The sequence below is a fragment of the Salmo salar genome, chromosome 06, assembly GCF_965601325.2.
Source record: "Salmo salar chromosome 06, fSalSal1, whole genome shotgun sequence".
Lineage (NCBI taxonomy): Eukaryota > Metazoa > Chordata > Actinopteri > Salmoniformes > Salmonidae > Salmo > Salmo salar.
The window spans coordinates 59,168,468-59,189,963 of record NC_138296.1 but is presented as its reverse complement, the minus strand read 5'-3'; the positions used below and the strand labels follow the sequence as shown (position 1 = coordinate 59,189,963).

At 44.5% G+C, this 21,496-nt stretch overlaps 2 protein-coding genes across 2 annotated transcripts in view; both read right to left on the bottom strand.

The window, feature by feature from the left end:
- Nucleotides 1–9: 9 nt before the first annotated feature.
- On the bottom strand, nucleotides 10–8,042 carry cpsf3 (cleavage and polyadenylation specific factor 3). The gene is given in 18 exon segments (NM_001139882.1): nucleotides 10–558; nucleotides 649–745; nucleotides 885–951; nucleotides 1,073–1,160; nucleotides 1,384–1,478; nucleotides 1,808–1,906; nucleotides 2,144–2,252; nucleotides 2,491–2,643; nucleotides 2,832–2,978; nucleotides 3,218–3,376; nucleotides 3,611–3,786; nucleotides 4,109–4,259; nucleotides 4,478–4,567; nucleotides 6,318–6,495; nucleotides 6,836–6,964; nucleotides 7,242–7,339; nucleotides 7,458–7,521; nucleotides 7,881–8,042. Coding segments are annotated over 18 exon segments (2,073 nt in total). The 5' UTR covers nucleotides 7,952–8,042; the 3' UTR covers nucleotides 10–456.
- Nucleotides 8,043–8,752: 710 nt separating this feature from the next.
- Nucleotides 8,753–21,496, bottom strand: part of LOC106607659 (arf-GAP with SH3 domain, ANK repeat and PH domain-containing protein 2) — a 54,281-nt gene continuing 41,537 nt past the window's right edge. The window contains exons 14-28 of the mRNA XM_014204849.3: nucleotides 19,065–19,234; nucleotides 18,116–18,249; nucleotides 17,661–17,755; nucleotides 17,141–17,330; nucleotides 15,661–15,746; nucleotides 15,263–15,378; nucleotides 13,173–13,240; nucleotides 12,791–12,904; nucleotides 12,264–12,540; nucleotides 11,829–11,924; nucleotides 11,369–11,639; nucleotides 11,038–11,099; nucleotides 10,147–10,229; nucleotides 9,868–9,987; nucleotides 8,753–9,704 (exon numbers count right to left, since the gene is read on the bottom strand). Coding sequence (XP_014060324.1) covers nucleotides 9,630–9,704; nucleotides 9,868–9,987; nucleotides 10,147–10,229; nucleotides 11,038–11,099; nucleotides 11,369–11,639; nucleotides 11,829–11,924; nucleotides 12,264–12,540; nucleotides 12,791–12,904; nucleotides 13,173–13,240; nucleotides 15,263–15,378; nucleotides 15,661–15,746; nucleotides 17,141–17,330; nucleotides 17,661–17,755; nucleotides 18,116–18,249; nucleotides 19,065–19,234 — 1,957 coding nt within the window. The 3' untranslated portion in view covers nucleotides 8,753–9,629. The remainder of the gene's footprint in view (nucleotides 9,705–9,867; nucleotides 9,988–10,146; nucleotides 10,230–11,037; nucleotides 11,100–11,368; nucleotides 11,640–11,828; nucleotides 11,925–12,263; nucleotides 12,541–12,790; nucleotides 12,905–13,172; nucleotides 13,241–15,262; nucleotides 15,379–15,660; nucleotides 15,747–17,140; nucleotides 17,331–17,660; nucleotides 17,756–18,115; nucleotides 18,250–19,064; nucleotides 19,235–21,496) is intronic.

Sequence of the window (21,496 nt, the reverse complement as noted above, 5' to 3'; positions counted from 1 at the left end):
CGCCAGCAGTCCTTGATTACTTTTTTATTTATTAAAACAAATTGATCATTTTATCAATGCAATGCATAATGCAGATATACAAAGTCTACACGTTGAGAATTCAACGTAAGTCAATGGAGGTTGATTCCTGTGGAATCCAAACACAGATTCTTCCTTTATGTGATAAGGCAGCTAGAATTACAGAGGAATGAAACGGAGGGGGCAATGTTGTCAAGACATTACATACTTTGAATCTTTACAATACAAGTTCTGGACAACATGTAGAAAATATCCACTGTAATCATTGCCCGGCTAACATACACATATCAATTAATAATGCACTGCCAGTAAAGGAAAGTGGGCAAGTTCCTCTGGGTGATGCTGTTTGGGAACCGGGGTGTGTTGGGCCGTGCCTATTGCTTCTGGGACAGGCTGCCTGTCCAGAGAGAGAGAGGGGAGGAGGTGGATGGCTCTTCCTCAGATGGCAGGGTTGAGAGCATCATAGAGCCTCTGCACAGCCAGCTCCACCATCTCTCTCAGGGTCTCATCTTCAGCACTGCCCTCCTCATACTGCACCGTCTGCACAACAGACAGACAGGGGAGAACCAGGTCAGAGGAGAACAGACACACACAGAGAGAGAGAGACAGACATATCTATTAAATCCTCACTCTGGTCTCTGGGCAGATGAAGGCAGTATTCCCGTCCACTGTTACCGTCAGGTTCTTATTGTCCTTGAAGTCCACACAGTCCTCCCCAAACATGTCACTGTTGAGGGAAAGATTTCAAATATCTCAAGAGAAGCGCTTCTATCCGTTCCATTTTGATACACATTCACAACCTTCCTGTTGACTCATGACAGGCGTGTGTGTGAATATAGAAAACGTGAATAGGGGGCGGAACTTACAGAAGCATAATCTCCAGCCTCTGCTGGAAAACATCCAGTTCTATACCTTCTTTCTTGTGTTCCATAACTATAGGATGAAGAAATGAGCAGCAAGGGACAAGCACAAAGACATTAAACATACTGTAATTTTCAGATTTCTTCGTCAGTCCATGATAGAGATAACGTTGGACCACCCTTTCTTCACTGACCTTTCTGTGCTTTAGGGTTGGACTGGACCTCCAGTACCACTGTGGTGACCGCATCAGCATACATGTCATTCAGAGGGTTGGCGATCCACTGCGCACACAGCACCAATACAAAACCAGTTAGCTAATGTTCACACCCTTTCTTATAGCATTGCACAATTTGACCAAGTTTCCCAAAATTCCCAGATTTCCTGCTTATTCCCTTCTGATTCTGGGACTCTTCCTACTGGGATTTCTGGAGTGAAAAAACTGGGAATTTTGGGAAAGTTACAGGAATTTTGTAACCCCTACTTTCATCATATTCAGTGTCTCACCTCTAAAACCACCATGCCCGCCTCGTGCACCAGTGTGACATTCTTGAAGATCCTGAGTGTGATTTTCTCTGCAGACTCCACCTCCTCCACCTCCCCTAAAAGACAAGCGGGTTTGTATAGTCAAGACAGTAACCGAGAAAAACTCCAGACCCTGGTTATAAGTGACAGCTTTACAGTGGCTTTGAAAATGGCCCAATGTAACCACTACTGTAAAGTCACTGGCACACTCCCACAACAAACTCTTAACACAAAACTCAATTCGCTAGGTGCTCCCCGCTCGTCTGTTGGTTGCCATTTGTTGAGTGATATTTTGTCTGATTCCACATTTGTCCGATTCGGAATCAATCACCAGTTGTTTGTGTTGAATGATTGACCAGTGTGCCTTAATTTCCAACAAGGTGAGCAGAGTTCTGTAGAAACCCACCTGCCAGGTTGCGTAGATGGCTGGCCAGCAGAGAGATGGGTCCGGTGAAGGGAATGGCCTGGGTCTGCTTCACTGTGCTCATGGCCAGGTCTGTATAGTCTGGAGACAGAGAGAGGAGAGAAGAGCTCATACACACGGTAGTACACACTCATGTGGACACACACGGACGGACGCGCACACACACACACACACACACACACACACACACACACACACACACACACACACACACACACACACACACACACACACACACACACACACACACACACACACACACACACACACACACACACACACACACACCACACAGTCAGATAGTGAATCAGTACTGACTGGACAGATCTGAGGGGGTGAGGATGTGGTAGCTGAAGTTGCGTTTGACCAGGATCCCAGATACCCTCTGACCCTGCTGACACTTCTTATCAGCCAGGGAGCCCATCACCTACGGCACAGAACAGCAACAGTCAGTATACACACACCACAAGTGTTTGGAAGACACAAACCGCCTCAGTTGTACACACTATAAAAATTCGATAATTCCGCTTGATGCCAATGGATAAAATTGATGGGCCATAGAATATCATCAATATTTACTGTCTGTAACTCAATTCAGTCTAATTCTCCCAATAAATGATATTACAGTAGGAGACCGCTAGAGAGAGAGTGGAGGATGGGCTCACCTTAGCCAGCTTCTCTCCTCTGAAGTTGAGTGTGACGGCCTCAGTGTTCCGGGGGTTGTGCACCTCTATGTGGACCTCGTCATTGTCCTCGTACTCCCTGATCAGAGCGGCTTTCAGACGGGCCATCTCATTCTGCTCCCCGTGCACCAGGATCTGCAGGTGAGACAAAGAAATATGTCACACGAGCAGGCTCAAGTCATTGATGTATAACAGGGGGGGAAAAAAGAGAGGCCCAAGCACACTTCCTTGTGGAACTGTGTCCCGTTGGCATTTACCATTTGATTACGGCCCGTAAGATAAGATCGGACTCATTCAATGGCCGACGGAGTGTGTCTATTTACCACATGAGGGGGTTTAAGAGCCCTGATGAACTCGCTGGTCTGCTGGTAGTCAGTGTGCGCTGAGAAAGAGATGTAGTCCACAGACATCTTCAGCTGCAGCTTCTGGCCTGACATGGTGGTGATCTCCTCTGGCTCTGACATAATGTGCTGAGGATAGAGTCACAGAGGAACAGTCAGCTCACACACAGAGTTATGAATCTTAGCACGGCTGGAAATGACTTGATTTAAAAAAAATAAGGTGTTCATGTTTATCTGATGACGATAAAAAATATTTGATCACAACAAAGCTTGGCTTGCAATAAGACCACACTGTAGGATTCCTTTGGTTTGTGACGACTTAGAGTGACTGAGAAAAGTCTGAAGAAGGGTTGAAGACGGAGCCCCACCTTGGCGAGGGTACCCTCCACGGAGTAGCCGGCGATGATGACGCCGTTCCTCTTATCGGTGCACCAGCTCTCAAACAGCTCTCTTGACAGACCGCTCTGCATCATACCTGGAGAGGCCATCACCACACTGGGCCCGATGTCATCAAAGTGGTCCATGCTCTGGTAGAGAGTGGTACAGCATAGTTAGCACGGACCGAGGGACACAGCATGTGCCTGTTCATTAGAGCACACCATAGTAAAACGTTTTGAAAAGGAGTGTTTCTTATTGGACAAGTTCAGGTAGTCGCTCCCTGTTTCAGCCTGTTTTCTACCTTTTGCTGCCTAATAAACGTTTAAAAAAAAGTGTCTTGAAAAATGCCACTGCCAAACATTTATCTGATTAACGTCACCCACCTTGAGGTTGCTGATGTGCTTGAAGACGAAGGGGTTGTTGACGTTAATGGCCTTGCGGATCTTGTCGTTCATAGCGTTGACGTAGGTCTGGTAGACGGCCATGCACTTCTTGGCCAGAGACGACGCGTAGTAGATGGGAATGTCATGGAGCTCTGGGTGGTTCTGCCAGTACTCGTCTGAAACACACACACAGAGGCACATGCCCACACACACACACATTAGAGAAGGGTTGTGTTCATTAGAGCACGCAACAGAAAACGTTTTAAAACAAGTTTCTGATTGGATAAAGCCAAACACACACTCAGAGGCACATGCCCACACACAAATTAGAGAAGGGTTGTGTTCATTAGAGCACGCAACAGAAAACGTTTTAAAACATGTTTTTGATTGGATTAGGCCAGGTGACTTTTGGTTCCAAATGAACACTTCCATGAATGAGAGTCACTGGATACCTGCTCTAAAAGCAGGCTGAAGAGGGAACTGGTTGGAGAATCTCACCCAGGATGAGCAGCAGTTCCTGGGCTCGGCCCAAGGCGAACACGGGGATGAGACAGCGGCCCTCTCTGTTGACGATGTCATGGATTGTGTTGCAGAACCGGGCCTCCCGCTCCTCCCTCTTCTCATGGATGTGTGTTCCATACGTGGACTCCTGAGGACAGAGAGCAATACACATCAAATCCTCATGTTAGGAAAACAAGATCCCAGGAGAATCAAAGTGAAGTACGCTGCTTCTTTGTGGTTGCGATTAGGCTGGGTTGCCGTAAAGCACCATGTGACGACTGCTGATTTAAATGAATTTGATTGCCTGATTGATTCATTGATTGTCGTTGTGTTTAGTGTTGTATGTTACTATTAGCGGGGACTCACAGTAATGAGGATGTCAGGCTTGACGCTGGGGATCTCTGCTGCCATCAGATGCCTGTCCTCCTGTCGGGAAAAGTCACCTGTGTAGAGGATCTATGGACAGAGACACACCCAAAGGAACAAGGATAACAGGAGACAGGTTAGTTAAAACCTACAATTTTAAGAGACAGCAGCAAAACAAACAGACAAAATGTATTTCTGTTTCAAAGAATTATTCACTCATGTAATTGTACGGGAACATTTGTCCAGCATATGGGTGCCACCTACTGGCCACAATAAACAATACAATCTGTATACAGTGCATTCAGAAAGTATTCAGACCCCTTCACTTGTCCACATTTTGTTACGTTACAGCCTTATTCTAAAATTAATTGTTTTCCTCATTAATCTACACACCATACCCCAGAATTGTTTGAAAATGTATTACAAATAACATTCATACCTTATTTACATAAGTATTCAGACCCTTCGCTATTAGACTCAAAATTGAGCTCAGGTGCATCCTGTTTCCACTGATCATCCTTGATGTTTCTACAACTTGATTGGACATGATTTGGAAAGGCACACACCTGTCTATATAAGGTCCCACTGTTGACAGTGCATGTCAGAGCAAAAACCAAGCCATGCGGTTGAAGGAATTGTCTCCAAGACAGGATTGTATTGAGCCACAGATCTGGGGAAGGGTACCAAAAAATGTCTGCAGCATTGAAGGTCCCCAAGAACACAGTGGCCGCCATCATTCTTAAATGGAAGAAGTTTGGAACCACCAAGACTCTTCCTAGAGCTGGCTGCCCGGCTAAACTGAGCAATCGGGGGAGAAGGGCCTTGGACAGGGCGGTGACCAAGAACCCGATGGTAACTCTGACAGAGCCCCAGAGTCCCTCTGTGGAAACCTTCCAGAAGGTCTGATGAAACCAAGATTGAACTCCTTGGCCTTAATGCAAAGAGTCACGTCTGGAGGAAACCTGGCACCATCCCTACGGTGAAGCATGGTGGTGGCAGCATCATGCTGTGGGGATGTTTTTCAGCGGCAAGGACTGGGAGACTAGTCAGGATCAATGGAAAGATGAACGGAGCAAAGTACAGAGAGATCCTTGATGAAAACATGCTCCAGAGCACTCAGAACCTCAGACTGGGGCAAAGGATCACCTTTCAACAGGACAACGCAGGAGTGGCTTTGGTACAAGTCTCAATGGCCTTGAGTGGACAGCCAGAGCCCGGATTTGAACCCGATCTAACATTTCTGGAGACCTGAAAATAGCTGTGCAGCAACGCTCCCCATCCAACCTGACATAGGTTGAGAAGATCTGCAGGGAAGAATGGGAGAAACTCCCCAAATAAAGTTGTGCCAAGCTTGTAGCGTCCTACCCAAGAGGACTCGAGGCTGTAATCGCTGCCAAAGGTGCTTCAACAAAGTACTGAGTAAAGGGTCTGAATACCTATAAAAAACGTGATGTTTCCTTTTTTATTTTTAATACATCTGCAAAAAAAAAACTAAAAAACTGTTTTTGCTTTGTCATTATGGGCTATTTATTTATTCCATTTTAGAATAAGGTTGTAACGTAACAAAATGTGGAAAAAGTCAAGGGGTCTGAATACTTTCCGAATGCACTGTGATGCTTTGGGGAGATGTTGATGAAACTTTATAAAGGCGACTCTCCAAAAACAAGGTGCGGATGAGGATATTCAAATAAAATAAAAAATGGGATAGAACAGAATTTCTGGGAAATCATGTGCTATTTCTGATAAGAACCTTTTCTTATGGTCCTTTCACAAAGAAGATGATGAATAAGCTGTAGTTGCTTTTCTGTCCCAGGAGTCAATGTAAATGTAATGTAGTCACCTTCACGCCAGCTATCTCGATCATGAACATGGCTGCCCCCAGGACGTGACCGGCATGGTAACACCAGAACTTGATGCCGGCCACCTCCTTCACCTCGTGGAAGTTGATGGTCTCAATCTTGTCCATGCTCTCCTCCAAGTCTGTCTCTGTGTACAGCATGTCGTCGGCTGAGATGTTACTGGGAGGGAATACACAGAGACAGTCAGGGGCACAATGTGAACCCGAATCATCCATAATGGGTGATGGCATCTCTACAATTGTTTTGTCCTGAAGACATGGCTGTGTAGACGTATGACGTCTAACAGTTAGATGCCAAAGGAGTCGACACAGGAATCTACAGCCATGTCTTCAGGGCAATACAGTTTGCAGCTACTCTATCAAGAAAGAAACAGTAGAGTACGCTGCTATTTCCCCGAACCGAGTAAGACCATCGTCAATGGCCTATGTTCCTTATAGGAGCCAAAGGCTGAAGTTAAGTAAGTCAGGCTGTTATTGAAAGTTAATAAACTCTTGTCTACCTGACTTTGACATAATCAGACAGCAGCCAGCGGTAAATAGCTTTGGTGGCGTGGGTCATGAAGGTCCTTCCTTTGAAACTGGTCTTCTGGAGAAACCAAGGCAAGGCTCCACAGTGGTCCAAGTGGAAACTGAGATAGAGAGAGAGGAGATTATAGAGAACTGAATATGGTGCGTTAGAAAACACACTGAAGACAGAGTTCAGTTAATTCATCTGACCTGGGGCAACATATAACGGGGTTGTGTTTATAAGGCACAAAACGTAGGAAAACTCACAGAAACAGAAAGGTATTTTTGAACTTGTCCATATAAGAAACGTTTGTCTTTGTTTTAGGTTGCGAAAAGTTTTGCTACAGTTGAACTTGACCCTAATAAACACAACCCAGACGAGAGATTAGGAATACTCACTGGCTGATAAGAAGCAGGTCTATCTCAGCAGGATCGATCAAATCAATATAGGGAAGGGCATCCATTCCTTCCAATCCTGGGTGGATTCCACAGTCCAGCTACAAAGGAAAACGGTTGTTGTACTCAATTATTAGGCTACTTTTATTTTGGAATGTCTCATACAATCCACAATGCATGGTAAATTCAACAGGGACAGCACAGTGCACGTAATATTACCATGATTTTCCGTCCCTTGAACTCCAGAATGATGCATGACCTTCCCACCTCCTGCCCAGCTCCACTATTAGGGAAAGAGACGTTAATCACTGTCTGATGATATTTGTGACACAGTGACGTTCTGGCAGATTCATAAAAATCTTACGTGTTATGACAATATTTTGTCAGTAAAATGCATCTTCGTGACAGAACGTAATGCATAGCTGCGGTAGCTACTTGACAATACAATCTAGCTAGCTATACGTATACTAGGTAAATCACTGTGGTATCTTTGGACAACAACTAATACTAGGTAACATTGAACAAATACATAATTTATCTAACTAGGTAGACAGGCGTCAATCTTCATGTATTTGCTAGTTAGACGGGCTAAATTAGCTAGCTAGCCAACCAGCTCACGAAATGTTGAATGTATAAACCCACAGTGGTCTGATGAGGAGCTGATCACTTTCCTCTGCAGGCACCGATAAATCAGCTTTGCGTTTCGCCGCCATATTTTCTCTTACGATTTAATTCAAATATATATGCTTATTATGTATTAATTGTATTCATTCATTCTTCTGATACCCACAGAAACTAACTGCACGCTGACTACAACAACACTTCCGGTCCAGCGATATAAATATGTCCGTACGAGGAACGGTCTTTGCTACAATGGGTTCCGGGGTTGTAACATGGGGCGCCCATTCAGGAGCACACAACGTTTTGGAACGTCCAGGTAGAAATATGTTATTTAGAACAAACATGCTTCTCCAACATATAAAACACGAAATCATGTAGGCTGTATTTATGACATTTCTATCTGCAACGTTGGAGAACGTTTGGCAACTGAACATGGTCCTGATTTTAGGGCAGAGTAGCCAGAGCACAGTATAATCATAATGACATTGCTATAATCTATCCTCACAAAAATTACTCTTTCACTTATGGACGTCATTTAAAAAAACTATTTTGTTTTTGTTTTCATTGTGCTACATACAGATTACTCCAGAATAACCACTTATGTGGGCTGGTCCATAACCACCTGGGCTGGTCCTTTTTTTGCCTAGTGGGCCTGTCTAACAAACTTTTTAGGGCTCAAAATTATCACTATCTCGCTAATATTGGTGGCCTCAAAATGGGCCAGTGTGGGGGCCTCAAGGAAAAATATTGGCTGGTGTGTTAGAAATGCCAGGGGCAATTTTTGGTCCCAGTCCGCCCCAGCATCAGATAATGGTTCTGTCCATAATCATCAAATGGAGTGACCACTACAGATCTGTCATAACAGAATGCAATGAAGACAAAACACACAATGAGCCATTTCACGTTTTAATGAATAACCATGGACATGTAAAGAACATGAGGGAAGAGGAAAATATAGGATGTACATTCCTTTCAATTATCTCAAATGTTACAGCTACGATATACATACAGAGTTACCCTGCAACCCTTTTGCCAGCATCATATATTCACAAATGCTCTCTTGATAAATTAGATTTCTTTCAATGTTAGATTCAAACATATCAGTTTCCCATCAGCAGACGCTGTCATAGGATGATCATGCTCGGTGATACACAGCAATGTAATGACTGATGTAATATATAGACTTTGACTGGTTGTAGTACAATATGTTTTTTATTATACCAAGTTACACTTTCAGTACGCGTCTGAATTGATAACACAATTGCAATATTGAATTTAAAAGACTCAAGTTTGACTGTACCCTCAAGGATGCACTGTACTGTGTGGACTTTAAATAAAATATAATCAAGCAGAATCTTGCTCCAGTTATTTCCAGTTGTCCCAGCAAACCAAGTGGAAGGATACTTTCTCAAAACTTAGCATGTGGGTTGAACAGTTTCCCCCATTTTTCCCCCAAATATTTTGACGTCTTCCAGCATTGTAGATTAGAACATTCTGTTGGTAAGTCAGAGGTCACCTAGTCATCATCTTTGGCTGTTTGGATGCATGAGAATATCACCACCCACACACGTGATGTGCACATCCCACACCTCTTTCACTCATAGACATTGTTTTTCTCCCAAACGATACCCTATTTCTTATACAGTGCACTACTTATAGGGCTCTGGTCAAAAGTAGTGCACTACATAGGGAATAGGGTGCAATTTTGGACAAAAACAGATAAACACAGCCTAGTAGTGAGCGACAGCTTCGGTCACACCATCAGATGCATCAATCAATGATTAAGTGCACAAATGTCGTAGGGAAGACTCCTCTCCTAGTCGAATCCCCCTCTATATGTCCTTTCTGCAACACACACAACAGGACACACAGTCAGTAGATCAGAGATATAAGGACGCAGTCAGTGGATGTTTGTGTGTGCAGTTTGTGTGTGCGTATGTGTGTGCATGCATGTGTGTGTGCATGCGTGCCTATGCGTGTGGGTGTGTGTTGGAGTTGTTCTACTTACCCACCACTCCTGGTCCTCCTCTCCATCCACTACAATCACCTCTCCCTCAGTGAACGTCAGCTCATCTGGGTTATCAGCTAAACAGTTGTAGAGGGCTTTCACCCTCCTGGGCCTCTGTTTCTAAGGGCCAAATAATAATAAGTTAGACAAGAAGATGTTAGTTAATGGTTTTGCAAGTGTTCAATAATCAGTGTAAATATGATATTACTGTATTGCTATAATAGCCTGTGTGTTAGGTATTGATTGCATGCCACTGATTGGCTGAGTTGAGGATCTCACAGGGAGGTTAACGCGGGGCTTGGGTGTTGGTGGAGGAGTTGGACCAAAGCTCTGAGGGGATCCAGTTACAGGTGCATTCTTTACTGCTCACACACAAGCAAAAAGACACATTGGAACATTTAATCATCAATTCATGGACATGACACATAAAATAGCAAGTAGTCTGGTCCCAGATCTGTTTGTGATTTTACCAACTCCATTATTCTAACCAATTGGCATGACAAATCCATAAGGAATTGGCAAGAAAGAAGACTGGCACCCAGATGAATAAAACAATGCTCTTTGAACCAGAGCAGGCTAGTCATTAGATATTGTATGCTGAGTGTACAAAACTTTAGGAACACCTTGCTAATATTGAGTTGCACCCCCTTTTACCCTCAGAATAGCCTCAATTCGTTGTGTCATGGCCACTACAAGGTGTCGAAGGCATTCCACAGGGATGCTGGCCCAAGTTGACTCCAATGCTTCCCACAGTTGTGTCAAATTGTCTGGATGTCCTTTGGGTGGTGGACTATTCTTGATACACACGGGAAACTGTTGAGCGTGAAAAACCCAGCAGTGTTGCAGTTGTTGACAGAAACTGGTGTACGCCTGGCACCTACTACCATACCCTGTTCAAAGGCACCTAAATATTTTGTCTTGCCCATTCACCTTCTGAATGGCACACATACACAATCCACGTCTCAAGGCTTAAAAATCCTTCTTTAACCTGTCTCCTCCCCTTCATCTACACTGATTGAAGTGAATTTAACAGGTGACATCAATAAGGTTTCATAGCTTTCACCTTGAGCCACCTGGTCAGTCATGGAAAGAGCAGGTGTTCCTAATGTTTTGTACACTCAGTGTATACTAAAAATGTGTGAATGGTATTTGAGTGTATTGAGTATTTACCAGATCTATTAGTGGGTCCAGCAAGCCTGCCGGGTGGTCCTTTAGGCATGGGTTTATCTGAACTGAAACCACACACACATTAATGGTCTTAGTTAACTGATAAAACATACACACTGATAAACCTAACACAAGACGTAATACAATTAAATGAGAACATATGAACCTGAATTGGTCAGCGGACGTATCAAGCGTCTCAGAGTAGGAGTGCTGATCTAGAGTCAGGTCCCCCCCTATCCACGTAATCATATTCATTGTGATCTAAAAGACTAAACTGATCCTAAATCAGCACTCTTACTCTGAGATGCTTGATACATACTGCCCAAGTTCTTACCTAGTGGGTGATTTAGTTGATTTGGACCGTGTGGCTCTGCTTCTGGGATGGTGGGCGGGCACAGGAGGGGGCTGTGTGGGTCGGAAGGAGGGTGCATGGGGCACTGTTGGCAGGAATGGTGGTAGTGGGATGATGGTGGACACTGGAGGCCCAGGTAATACTGAAGGTAGTGGTGGTAGAGGAGCAGTCTTATGGCTTCTAGACTCCATCACACTGGTCCTTTTACTCACCAGGGGAGGCGGAGCAGCAGGTGGAACAGCTGGGGGAAACACTGGATGGAGACAAGGGAGTGATATCAATCAGTCAAATGTATTTAAAAAAAAAGTTTAACATCGGCAGTTGTAACAAAGTGCTTATACAGTACTTATATCTTGTTGTTGTGCCAGCAGCGCAGTATAATCACATGTGAGGGATAGGTCAGGAGCTAGTACTATCTGGTAATATAATGTAGTGCACTTACCATTCATGGAGCTGTTACGCTCCGGGATGTGAGGGTTCGGGGGGTCTGAGGAGGACCTCTGTCTACCCACCACCTCCATATGAGCCTGCTTCCACCCTGGGCCGACAGGGTTACAGTCATAGGGTCAATCATTTATTTATACTACAGTTTGGCATCTGGTGTTTAGTTCATTATTCCTCAAGGACCTATAATTTATGACCTAGTGCAGGGCTGTTTAATTCTGGTCTTGGATGGCCGAAACATTTCCAATTTATGTTTCTAACTTGGAGCTGATTGCACTCACCTGGTGACGTAGGTCTGAATCAGGCCCTGATTAGGAGAGTGAAAACCTGAAAAAGGGTTTTGGCCCAATAGGTCCGTAATTGAACAGCCCTGACCTAGAGCATGACTTATGACCTATGCTCTATGACCGATTCTCATTGCCAATGGACTGACCTTTGCTGGCGTTCCTGGGGGGCAGGGGTGGGATGTTTAACCCCGGTCCCCCTGACATGCCGCGGGGAGTGGGGCTGAGGTCCAGGATGGCGCCATAGGTCTCATTGTTCATCATCATGCTGGGGACATGGGCTCTCTGCTTGTCCCTGACCAGGCTGGCTGCGTCGTGGGCCAGGGAGGCCATGTTGCGACCTCCAGGCATGGGACCCATGGGACCATTTCCTGGGACAAAACAGCTGACCGGACGCTCCTGCTCTGGCCGTCTTTGGGGGATGGGCTGGGTATGGGTGATAAAGAGTGTAAGTATGCTAGTGTAATGTCTTCTAGCTAGCGATGAGCACAACTGAGGTTGAAGTACTATAGTACTGACTCAAGTACTGACTCATGCATTTTTGTTTTTTATCTGGGCCAATAACAGCAGTACAAGTTTGCCTGGTATACTATAAAATCATGGTTCGAAGAATTTGTGAATTCTATAAGAGTTCTATATGAGGTTTGAGTTATGAGGTAGAGGCTATCCAACTCACCTTGTCCTCCATCTCGTCTTCGCTCTCGTCCAGATCGTCGTCTTCGTTCTGGAGCCGCCACTCATATTCCACATGCACATGGACATTAAACTTCCCCGTCATAGCCTGGGTCAGCTGGACACCACAAATACAGTCAACCTTTACTATTACCCATGTTGATAAAACAGAACCCTGGATGATCCTCTAAGACAGTTGGATCATCAAATTCAAAGTAGGTGCCGCACATCGGTGGTGGATGAGGTGACTTTCCCCTTACTTTGTAAAGCGCTTTGGGAACCTACGTGGAAAAGCACTCTACAAATCCAATCAATTATTATTAGTATATTGTTACAGTGTTGAATTCCATGTGACCTTTAGATTCCATTTCGAAGACTGCACTCACCAGCACTTCACACTGCGAATGTCTGAGGCGCTTGGCGATGTCCATTGGTGTTTCTCCTGCCTCATTGGCTGCACACAGACAGACAAACCAATTTATGTGTTTCATATATATACTGTATATATACAGTTCCAAAAAGGTGTTAAACAAATCAAATATATTTTATATTTGAGATTCTTCAAAGTAGCCACCCTTTGCCTTGATGACAGCTTTCCGTACTCTTAGCATTCTCTCAACCAGCTTCATGAGGTAGTCAGCTGGAATGCATTTCAATTAACAGGTGTGCCTTGTTAAAAGTAAATTTGTGGAATTTCTTTCCGTCTTAATGCGTTTGAGCCAATCAGTTGTGTTGTGACAAGGTAGGGGTGGTATACAGAATATTTGGTCGTAGACCAAGTCCATATTATGGCAAGAACAGCTCAAATAAGCAAAGAGAAATGACAGTCAATCATTACTTTAAGACATGAAGCTCAGTCAATCCGGGAAAGTGTCAAGAATTTGGAAAGTTTCTTCAAGTGCAGTCGCAAAAACCATCAAGTGCTATGATGAAACTGGCTCTCATGAGGACCACCACAGGAAAGGAAGCCTCAGAGTTACCTCTGCTGTAGAGGATAAGTTAATTAGAGTTACCAGCCTCAGAGATTGCATCCCAAATAAATGTTTCACAGAGTTCAAGTAGCAGACACATCTCAACATCAACTGTTCAGAGACTGCGTGAATCAGGCCTTCATGGTCGAATTGCTGCAAAGAAACCACTACTAAAGGACACCAATAAGAAGAGACTTGCTTGGGCCAGTAAACACAAGCAATGGACATTAGACCGGTGGAAATCTGTCCTTTGGTCTGTTGAGTCCAAATTTGAGATTTTTGGTTCCAACCGCATTGTCTTTATAGAGGCAGAGTAGGTGAATGGATGATCTCTGCATGTGTGGTTCCCACCGTGAAGCATGGAGGAGGTGTGATGGTGTGGGGGTGCTTTGCTGGTGACACTGTCAGTGATTTATTTAGAATTCAAGGCACACTTAACCAGCATGGCTACCACAGCATTCTGCAGCGATACACAATCCAATTCGGTTTGCACGGGACTATCATTTGTTTTTCAACAGAACAATGACCCAACACACCTCCAGGCTGTGTAAGGTCTATTTGACCAAGAAGGAGAGTGATGGAGTGCTGCATCAGATGACCTGGCCTCCACAAACACCTGACCTCAACCCAATTGAGATGGTTTGGGATGAGTTGGACCACAGAGTGAAGGAAGAGCAGCATATGTGGGAACTTCTGTTGGACTGTTGGAAAAGCAGTCCAGGTGAAGCTGGTTGAGAGAATGCCAAGAGTGTGCAAAGCTGTCATCAAGGAAAAGGGTGGTTAATTTGCAGAATCAAAAATATAAAATATATTTTGTTTTGTTTAACACTTTTTTGGTTAATACATGATTCCATATGTGTTATTTCATAGTTTTGATGTTTTCACTATTATTCTACAATGTAGAAAATAGCAAAAATAAAGAAATACCCTTGCATGAGTAGGTGTGTCCAAACTTTTGACTGGTACTGCATATTTTTTTGTACTTTTACCCCTTTTCTCCCCAATTTCGTGATATCAAATTGGCAGTGACAGTCTTGTCCCATCGCTGCAACTCCCCTACAGACTCGGGAGAGGCGAAGGTCAAGAGCCATGCGTCCTCCGAAACACGACTGTACCAAGCCGCTCTACTTCTTGACACAGTGCTCGCTTAACCCGGAAGCCGGCCACACCAATGTGTCGGAGGAAACACCGTCCAGCTGGCAAGCGGGGTCAGCTTGCATGAGCCCGGTCCGCCACAAGGAGTCGCTAGAGCGTGATGGGACAAGGAAATCCCGGCCGGCCAAACCCTCCCCTAACCCGCACGAAGCTGGGAAAATTGTGCGCCGCCTCATGGGTCTCCCGGTCACGGCCAGCTGTGACACAGCCTGGGATCGAACCCAGGTCTGTAGTGCCTTAAAGACCGCTGTGGTACTTGGGAGGCCCAATTTATGTGTTTCTATGGGACTTCAGTCTGGACTATATGGAATAGCGTGTCATTTGGGACATGATACTAGCAGGGCACTTACCAATACTGACCGAGGCCCTGCCCCGCAGCAGCAGTTTCAGACATTCACTGTTGTCTGTCAGGCAGCAGTAGTGCAGTGCTGTGCTCCCTTTGGCTGTCTGCTTCTCCAGGTTGCCACTGACACAGAGCAGACACACCACTGGGGTTAGGACATTCACCACAAGGGGGCAACACTTCCCTTCATTCACATCAACAACTAAATAAATATGTCTAATCTGAGAGAACAACTTCTGCTCTTATCTACATGTTTTTTTTTTTACGGTTAAAATACTTTAGATGACTTGCCCCTCTTCACATTTGAGATGTTTGCATCTGCTTTTATGTTGTTTGCACCTGCTTTTATGAGACATAAACCCAGCATCTTTTCCCTCAATCAGTCCTTAAGTAAGGCTTTAGTACCTGTTCTGGGTCAGGAAGTCCACAATATGGAGGGAGTTGCGGTCCACCATTCGCACTGCTAGATGTAGTGCCGTCTCACCCGGTTCCTGAGAGCATGGACAAATACACTACATGACCAAAAGTATGTGGACACCTGCTCGTCGAACATCTCATTCCAAAATCATGGGCATTAATATGAAGTTGATCCGCCCTTTGCTGCTATAATAGCCTCCACTCTTCTGGGAGGGCTTTCCACTATATGTTGGCCACAAGAGCTTTAGTTAGGTCGAGCACTGATGTTGGGCGATTAGGCCTGGCTCGCAGTCAGCGTTCCAAATCATCCCTAAGGTGTTCGATGGGGTTGAGGTCAGGGCTCTGTGCAGTCCAGTCAAGTTCTTCCACACTGATCTTGACAAACTATTTCTGTATGGACCTCGCTTTGTGCACGGGGGCATTGTCATGCTGAAATAGGAAAGGGCCTTCCCCAAACTGTTGCCACAAAGTTGGAAGCACAGAATCGTCTAGAATGTCATTGTATGCTAGCGTTAAGATTTCCCTTCACTGGAACTAAGGGGCCTGGCCCGAACCATGAAAAACAGCCCCAGACCATTAATTCCTCCTCTGCCAAACTTTACAGTTGGCACTATGCATTTGGGCAGGTAGCGTTCTCCTGGCATCCGCCATACCCAGATTTGTCCATCGGACTGCCAGATGGTGAAGCGTGATTCATCACTTCAGAGCGCGTTTCCACTACTTAAGAATCCAATGGCGGAAAGCTTTACACCACTCCAGCTGATGCTTGGCATTGCGCATGGTGATCTTAAGTTTGTGTGCGGCAGCTCGGCCATGGAAACCAATTTCATGAAGCTCCCTATGAATAGTTCTTGTGCTGACGTTGCGTCCAGAGGCAGTTTGTAACTCGGTAGTGAGTATTGCAACTGAGGACAGATTTTTACATGCTACGCGCCCCCCGAACACTTCGCGGCTGAGCCGTTGTTTTTCCTACATGTTTCCACTTCACAATAACAGCACTTACAGTTTACCAGGGCAGCTCTAGCAGGGCAGAAATGTGACGAACTGACTTGTTGGAAAGTTGGAAAGCTATGATGGTGCCATGTTGAAAGTCACTGAGCTTTTCAGTAAGGCCATTCCACTGTCAATGTTTATGTATGAAGATTGCATGGCTGTGTGCTCGATTTTATACACCTGTCAGCCAGAAATCTTTCTGATTGAGAGGGGGTCAAATACTTATTTCCCTCATTAAAATGCAAATCAATTTATAACATTTTTGACATGCATTTTTCTGGATTTTTGTTGTTGTTATTCTGTCTCTCACTGTTCAAATAAACCTACCATTAAAATTATAGACTGATAATTTCTTTGTCTGTGGGCAAACGTACAAAATCAGCAGGGGACCAAATACTTTTTTCCCTCACTGTATGTCACCCGCCTACCTTCTGACTGTCTAAATAAAAAAAGAAGACAATGTGATTAATCTTACATGCTCATTGGCCAGCGGTATGGTCTCCATCAGGTCCACTCCTTCAGCGTAAACCTGGATGAGGGAGAGGATGTTTCGGGTCTTCACTGCCTCACACAGGACGTGCAGCCTGGACTCCGCGTCTGCACACTTCCTCTGAACAAACTTCTTCTCTGTGTACTTGGCTGTGATGTAGTCCTTCCGCGTCTGCCTGAGGGAGACAAGAGCCCAGACAGTCAGATGGGCAACTACCAAGAGACAGGAAATCTGAGTTTAAGGCCAAGTCCCAAATGGAACCTTATCCCCTCGTACACTGATTTTGACCAGGGCCCCTGTCAAAAGTAGTGGACTATATAGGGAATAAGTTGCCATTTGGGATGTACCCTAAGACATTCAGGACTATACATAGTATAACAAAAAGTTAAATGTATTGAACTTAATATGAAATAAATAATGAATGTATTCAGTCAGTGTTGTTCCTGTTATGGTGTTGAAGGAAGGAGGGGAGTGGGTGTGGTTTGCCTGACTGTCTGTCACTCACATGTCACTGGAGGGGTTGGGTTTGGTCACGCCCTGTGCAGACAGGTCCGCTTCCATGATCTCATTGAAACCTGCATTGCCCACATTTTTTGCCAGCTGGGGAAGACCAGGTAGAGCACACATCAATATGGTATCTATTCAGACCCTATAAATCTAGCCTGGTTCCAGATCTGTTTGTGCTGTATAGCCAATTGCCATAGGAGTTGGTAAGACAACACAAACAGATCTGGGACCAGGCTACTACTAATCATACTAAAATAGTACAACAGCTTATACAATCAGAGCTGGGTTCAAATACTATTTGAAATAATCAAAACTGCTTGGCTGAGCTTCCCTGGCATCTACCCATCTGGCACTCCAGGCAGGCTAAAGCAAACGCAATAAAACATTGATTTAAAAAAAATAGTTTTGAACCTGTTTGTATACAATGCAACCATTAATGCCTGTGATATTTACCAAGAGCTCTGCGGTTCCCAGGACGTCCAGTGTGAGAGACTGTATTCTAGAATAGTGGACGCCCATCTCCCTGTGGATTCCAGAACACTCGATGCAGATGAGCACTCCCAGGTTAGTGGAGAGCCAGGTGGGCTCTGAAGACAGAGATTTATATTATCAGTGTAAGACTAGTGTGCTATGGCCTGGGGTGGTCTGGCGGGTTGCTGCCACTGCTTTCGGATCTTAGCCCGTAACCTTCTGGCACACCATTTCTCCTCTTTACTTTCCTGTCTCTTCACTGTCTCTGAAAAATTTACTTGAAAATGCTTAAAAAACTATATTAAAAAAGACTAGTGTGCTTCCACTATAAGTTCTCACCTGAAATAGTTGTACCGTTAAATAAAGTTCCACTCCTAAGAGTGATATGTAGTATATTTATACACTAGTTTCATTGTCCTATCAGTGTAAATTCAACACATGGGTAGCCTAGTGGTTAGAGCGTTGGGCTAGTAACTGAAAAGTTGCAAGTTCGAATCCCCGAGCTGACAAGGTACAAATCTGTCGTTCTGAACAAGGCAGTTAACCCACTGTTCCTAGGCCGTCATTGAAAATAAGAATTTGTTCTTAACTGACTTGCCTAGTTAAATAAAGGTAAAATAAAATATAGGCACAGTAGGACTTCAATAACATCTAACCAAAACAGCCAACCCTCTTTCTTCTGTATTTGAGGAACTAGTCTGACTGGCCTAACAAAGACTCCTAAGAATGTGTTGTGAGCACATGCACATAGACAAAAGAACACGTCAAACAAAGCAAGGTTGTACGTTCAGCATTGTAAATGACGAAAACCATGTCAGCCTCTCACATATTCACATACTATATGTTCATTCTGATATAATACCCCTCTGGGAGGAAGACCACAATATTTTCTTGCTGCCTTTTCCCAGAATTCTCTCTGTGTGTCACTCACTGGGCGCTCCACAGTCACAGCAGACGTCGTTGCCGCTCATCCTCTTGACCTCGCTGACGATGGCCTTGGTCAGCGCCTGCACTATGTTGTTCTCCCCTCCCTCATCCTGGTCTCCTTTGAAGGCATTGTTCAGCGCCTCCTCCTTACTGTTCTGCAGGACTGAGATCCATCTGAAAACACAGGCAGGTCCAACCGAGACAACCAGTAAGCTTGGAGGGCAAAGTGTTCGTCCCAAATGGCACCCTATTCCTTATCTCAGCTCACTGGTCACCATAGCAGCACCCACTCGTAGCACGCGCTCCAGCAGGTATATCTCACTGGTCACCCCCAAAGCCAATTCCTCCTTTGGTCGTCTTTCCTTCCAGTTCTCTGCTGCCAATGACTGGAACGAACTGCAAAAATCTCTGAAGCTGGAGACTCATATCTCCCTCACTAGCTTTAAGCACCAGCTGTCAAAGCAGCTCACAGATCACTGCACCTGTACATAGCCCATCTGTAAACAGCCCATCTATCTACCTACCTCATCCCCATACTGTATTTATTTATTTATTTATCTTGCTCCTTTGCACCCCAGTATCTCTACTTGCACATACATCTTCTGCACATCTACCATTCCAGTGTTTAATTGCTATATTGTAATTACTTCACCACCATGGCCTATTTATTGCCTTAACTCCCTTATCTTACCTCATTTGCACTCACTGTATATATACTTTTTGTTTTCTTTTGTTCTACTGTATTATTGACTGTATGTTTTGTTTATTCCATGTGTAACTCTGTTGTTGTATGTGTCGAATTGCTTTGCTTTATCTTGGCCAGGTTGCAGTTGCAAATGAGAACTTGTTCTCAACTAGCCTACCTGGTTAAATAAAGGTGAAATAAAACAAAACAATTTTTTTTTAAATGTAGTGCACTACTTTTGACCAGAGCCGAGTACACTATATAGGGAATAGGGTGCCATTTGGAATACCTACAACGTGTACCCCCTGTATCATGTATACACATAGTGAAGAGCAGGGTTCCCCAACTGTTTCCTGAGAAAAAAATTAATACAAAGAAACAAATGTCTTTTTTTATTGTTGAACATAAAATACTGTAAAAACACCAGCAAATCAGCTCTGAGTTATTTTAATTTAGGAAATAATAGAGAGATACACTAAATACACAAAAGTATGTGGACATCCCTTCAAATTAGTGGATTCGGCTATTTCAGCTGGCAGGTGTATAAAATCAAGCACACAGCCATGCAATCTCCATAGACAAACATTGACAGTAGAATGGCCTTACTGAAGAGCTCAGTGACTTTCAACGTGGCACCGTCGTAGGATGCCACCTTTCCAACAAGTCAGTTCGTCAAATTTCTGCCCTGCTAGAGCTGCCCCGGAGTGGTAGGCCACACAAGCTCACAGAACGGGACCGCCGAGTGCTGAAGCACGTAGCGAGTTCCAAACTGCCTCTGGAAGCAACGACAGCCGAATCTGGGTTTGGCGGATGTCAGGAAAACGCTACCTGCCCCAATGCATAGTGCCAACTGTAAAGTTTGGTGGAGGAGGAATAATGGTCTTGGGCTGTTTTTCATGGTTTGGGCTAGGCCCCTTAGTTCCAGTGAAGGGAAATCTTAACACTACAGCATACAATGAAATTCTAGACGATTCTGTGCTTCAGTTTGGGGAAGGCCCTTTCCTGTTTCAGCATGTCAATGCCCCCGTGCACAAATCAAGGTTCATACATTAGTGGTTTGTCGGGATCGGTGTGGAAGAACTTTACTGGCCTGCCCAGAGCCCTGACCTCAACCCCATCGAACACCTTTGGGATGAATTGGAATGCCGACTGCGAGCCAGGCCTAATCGCCAAACATCAGTGCCCGACCTCACTAATGCTCTTGTGGCAGAATGGAAGCAAGTCCCCACAGCAATGTTCCAACATCTAGTGGAAAGCCTTCCCAGAAGAGTGGAGGCTATTATAGCAGCAAAGGGGGGGACCAACTCCATATTAATGCCCATGATTTTGGAATGAGATGTTCAACGAGCACATGTCCACATACTTTTGGTCATGTAGTGTATATGTGATCGTATACACATTTTAAATGATGATGATTTAGTGAAACATTATATCTGTTTTGGCTTGCGGTAAATTTGTAGCCTACAAATGATTTGTAATTATGTTCCGACCTCCATCCACTCAAGAAAGAAATCGGCCCGCGGCTGAATCTAGTTGATGATCCCTGATATAAGGTGACCAATCAAAAACACATATTTTAAACAATGTTAAACGTGTAGATACTCTTCTGAGAAAACCAATGGTCCAAACCTCACGTCTCTATCATAATCCGTTCAAAAGTTGGAGTTTTTAGCTTTGTAAGAAGGCCAAAATTAGGGTGACTAAATCAATGGGGGCCACAGAAGAAAATAGCATTGCGTCAGCTAGGCTGT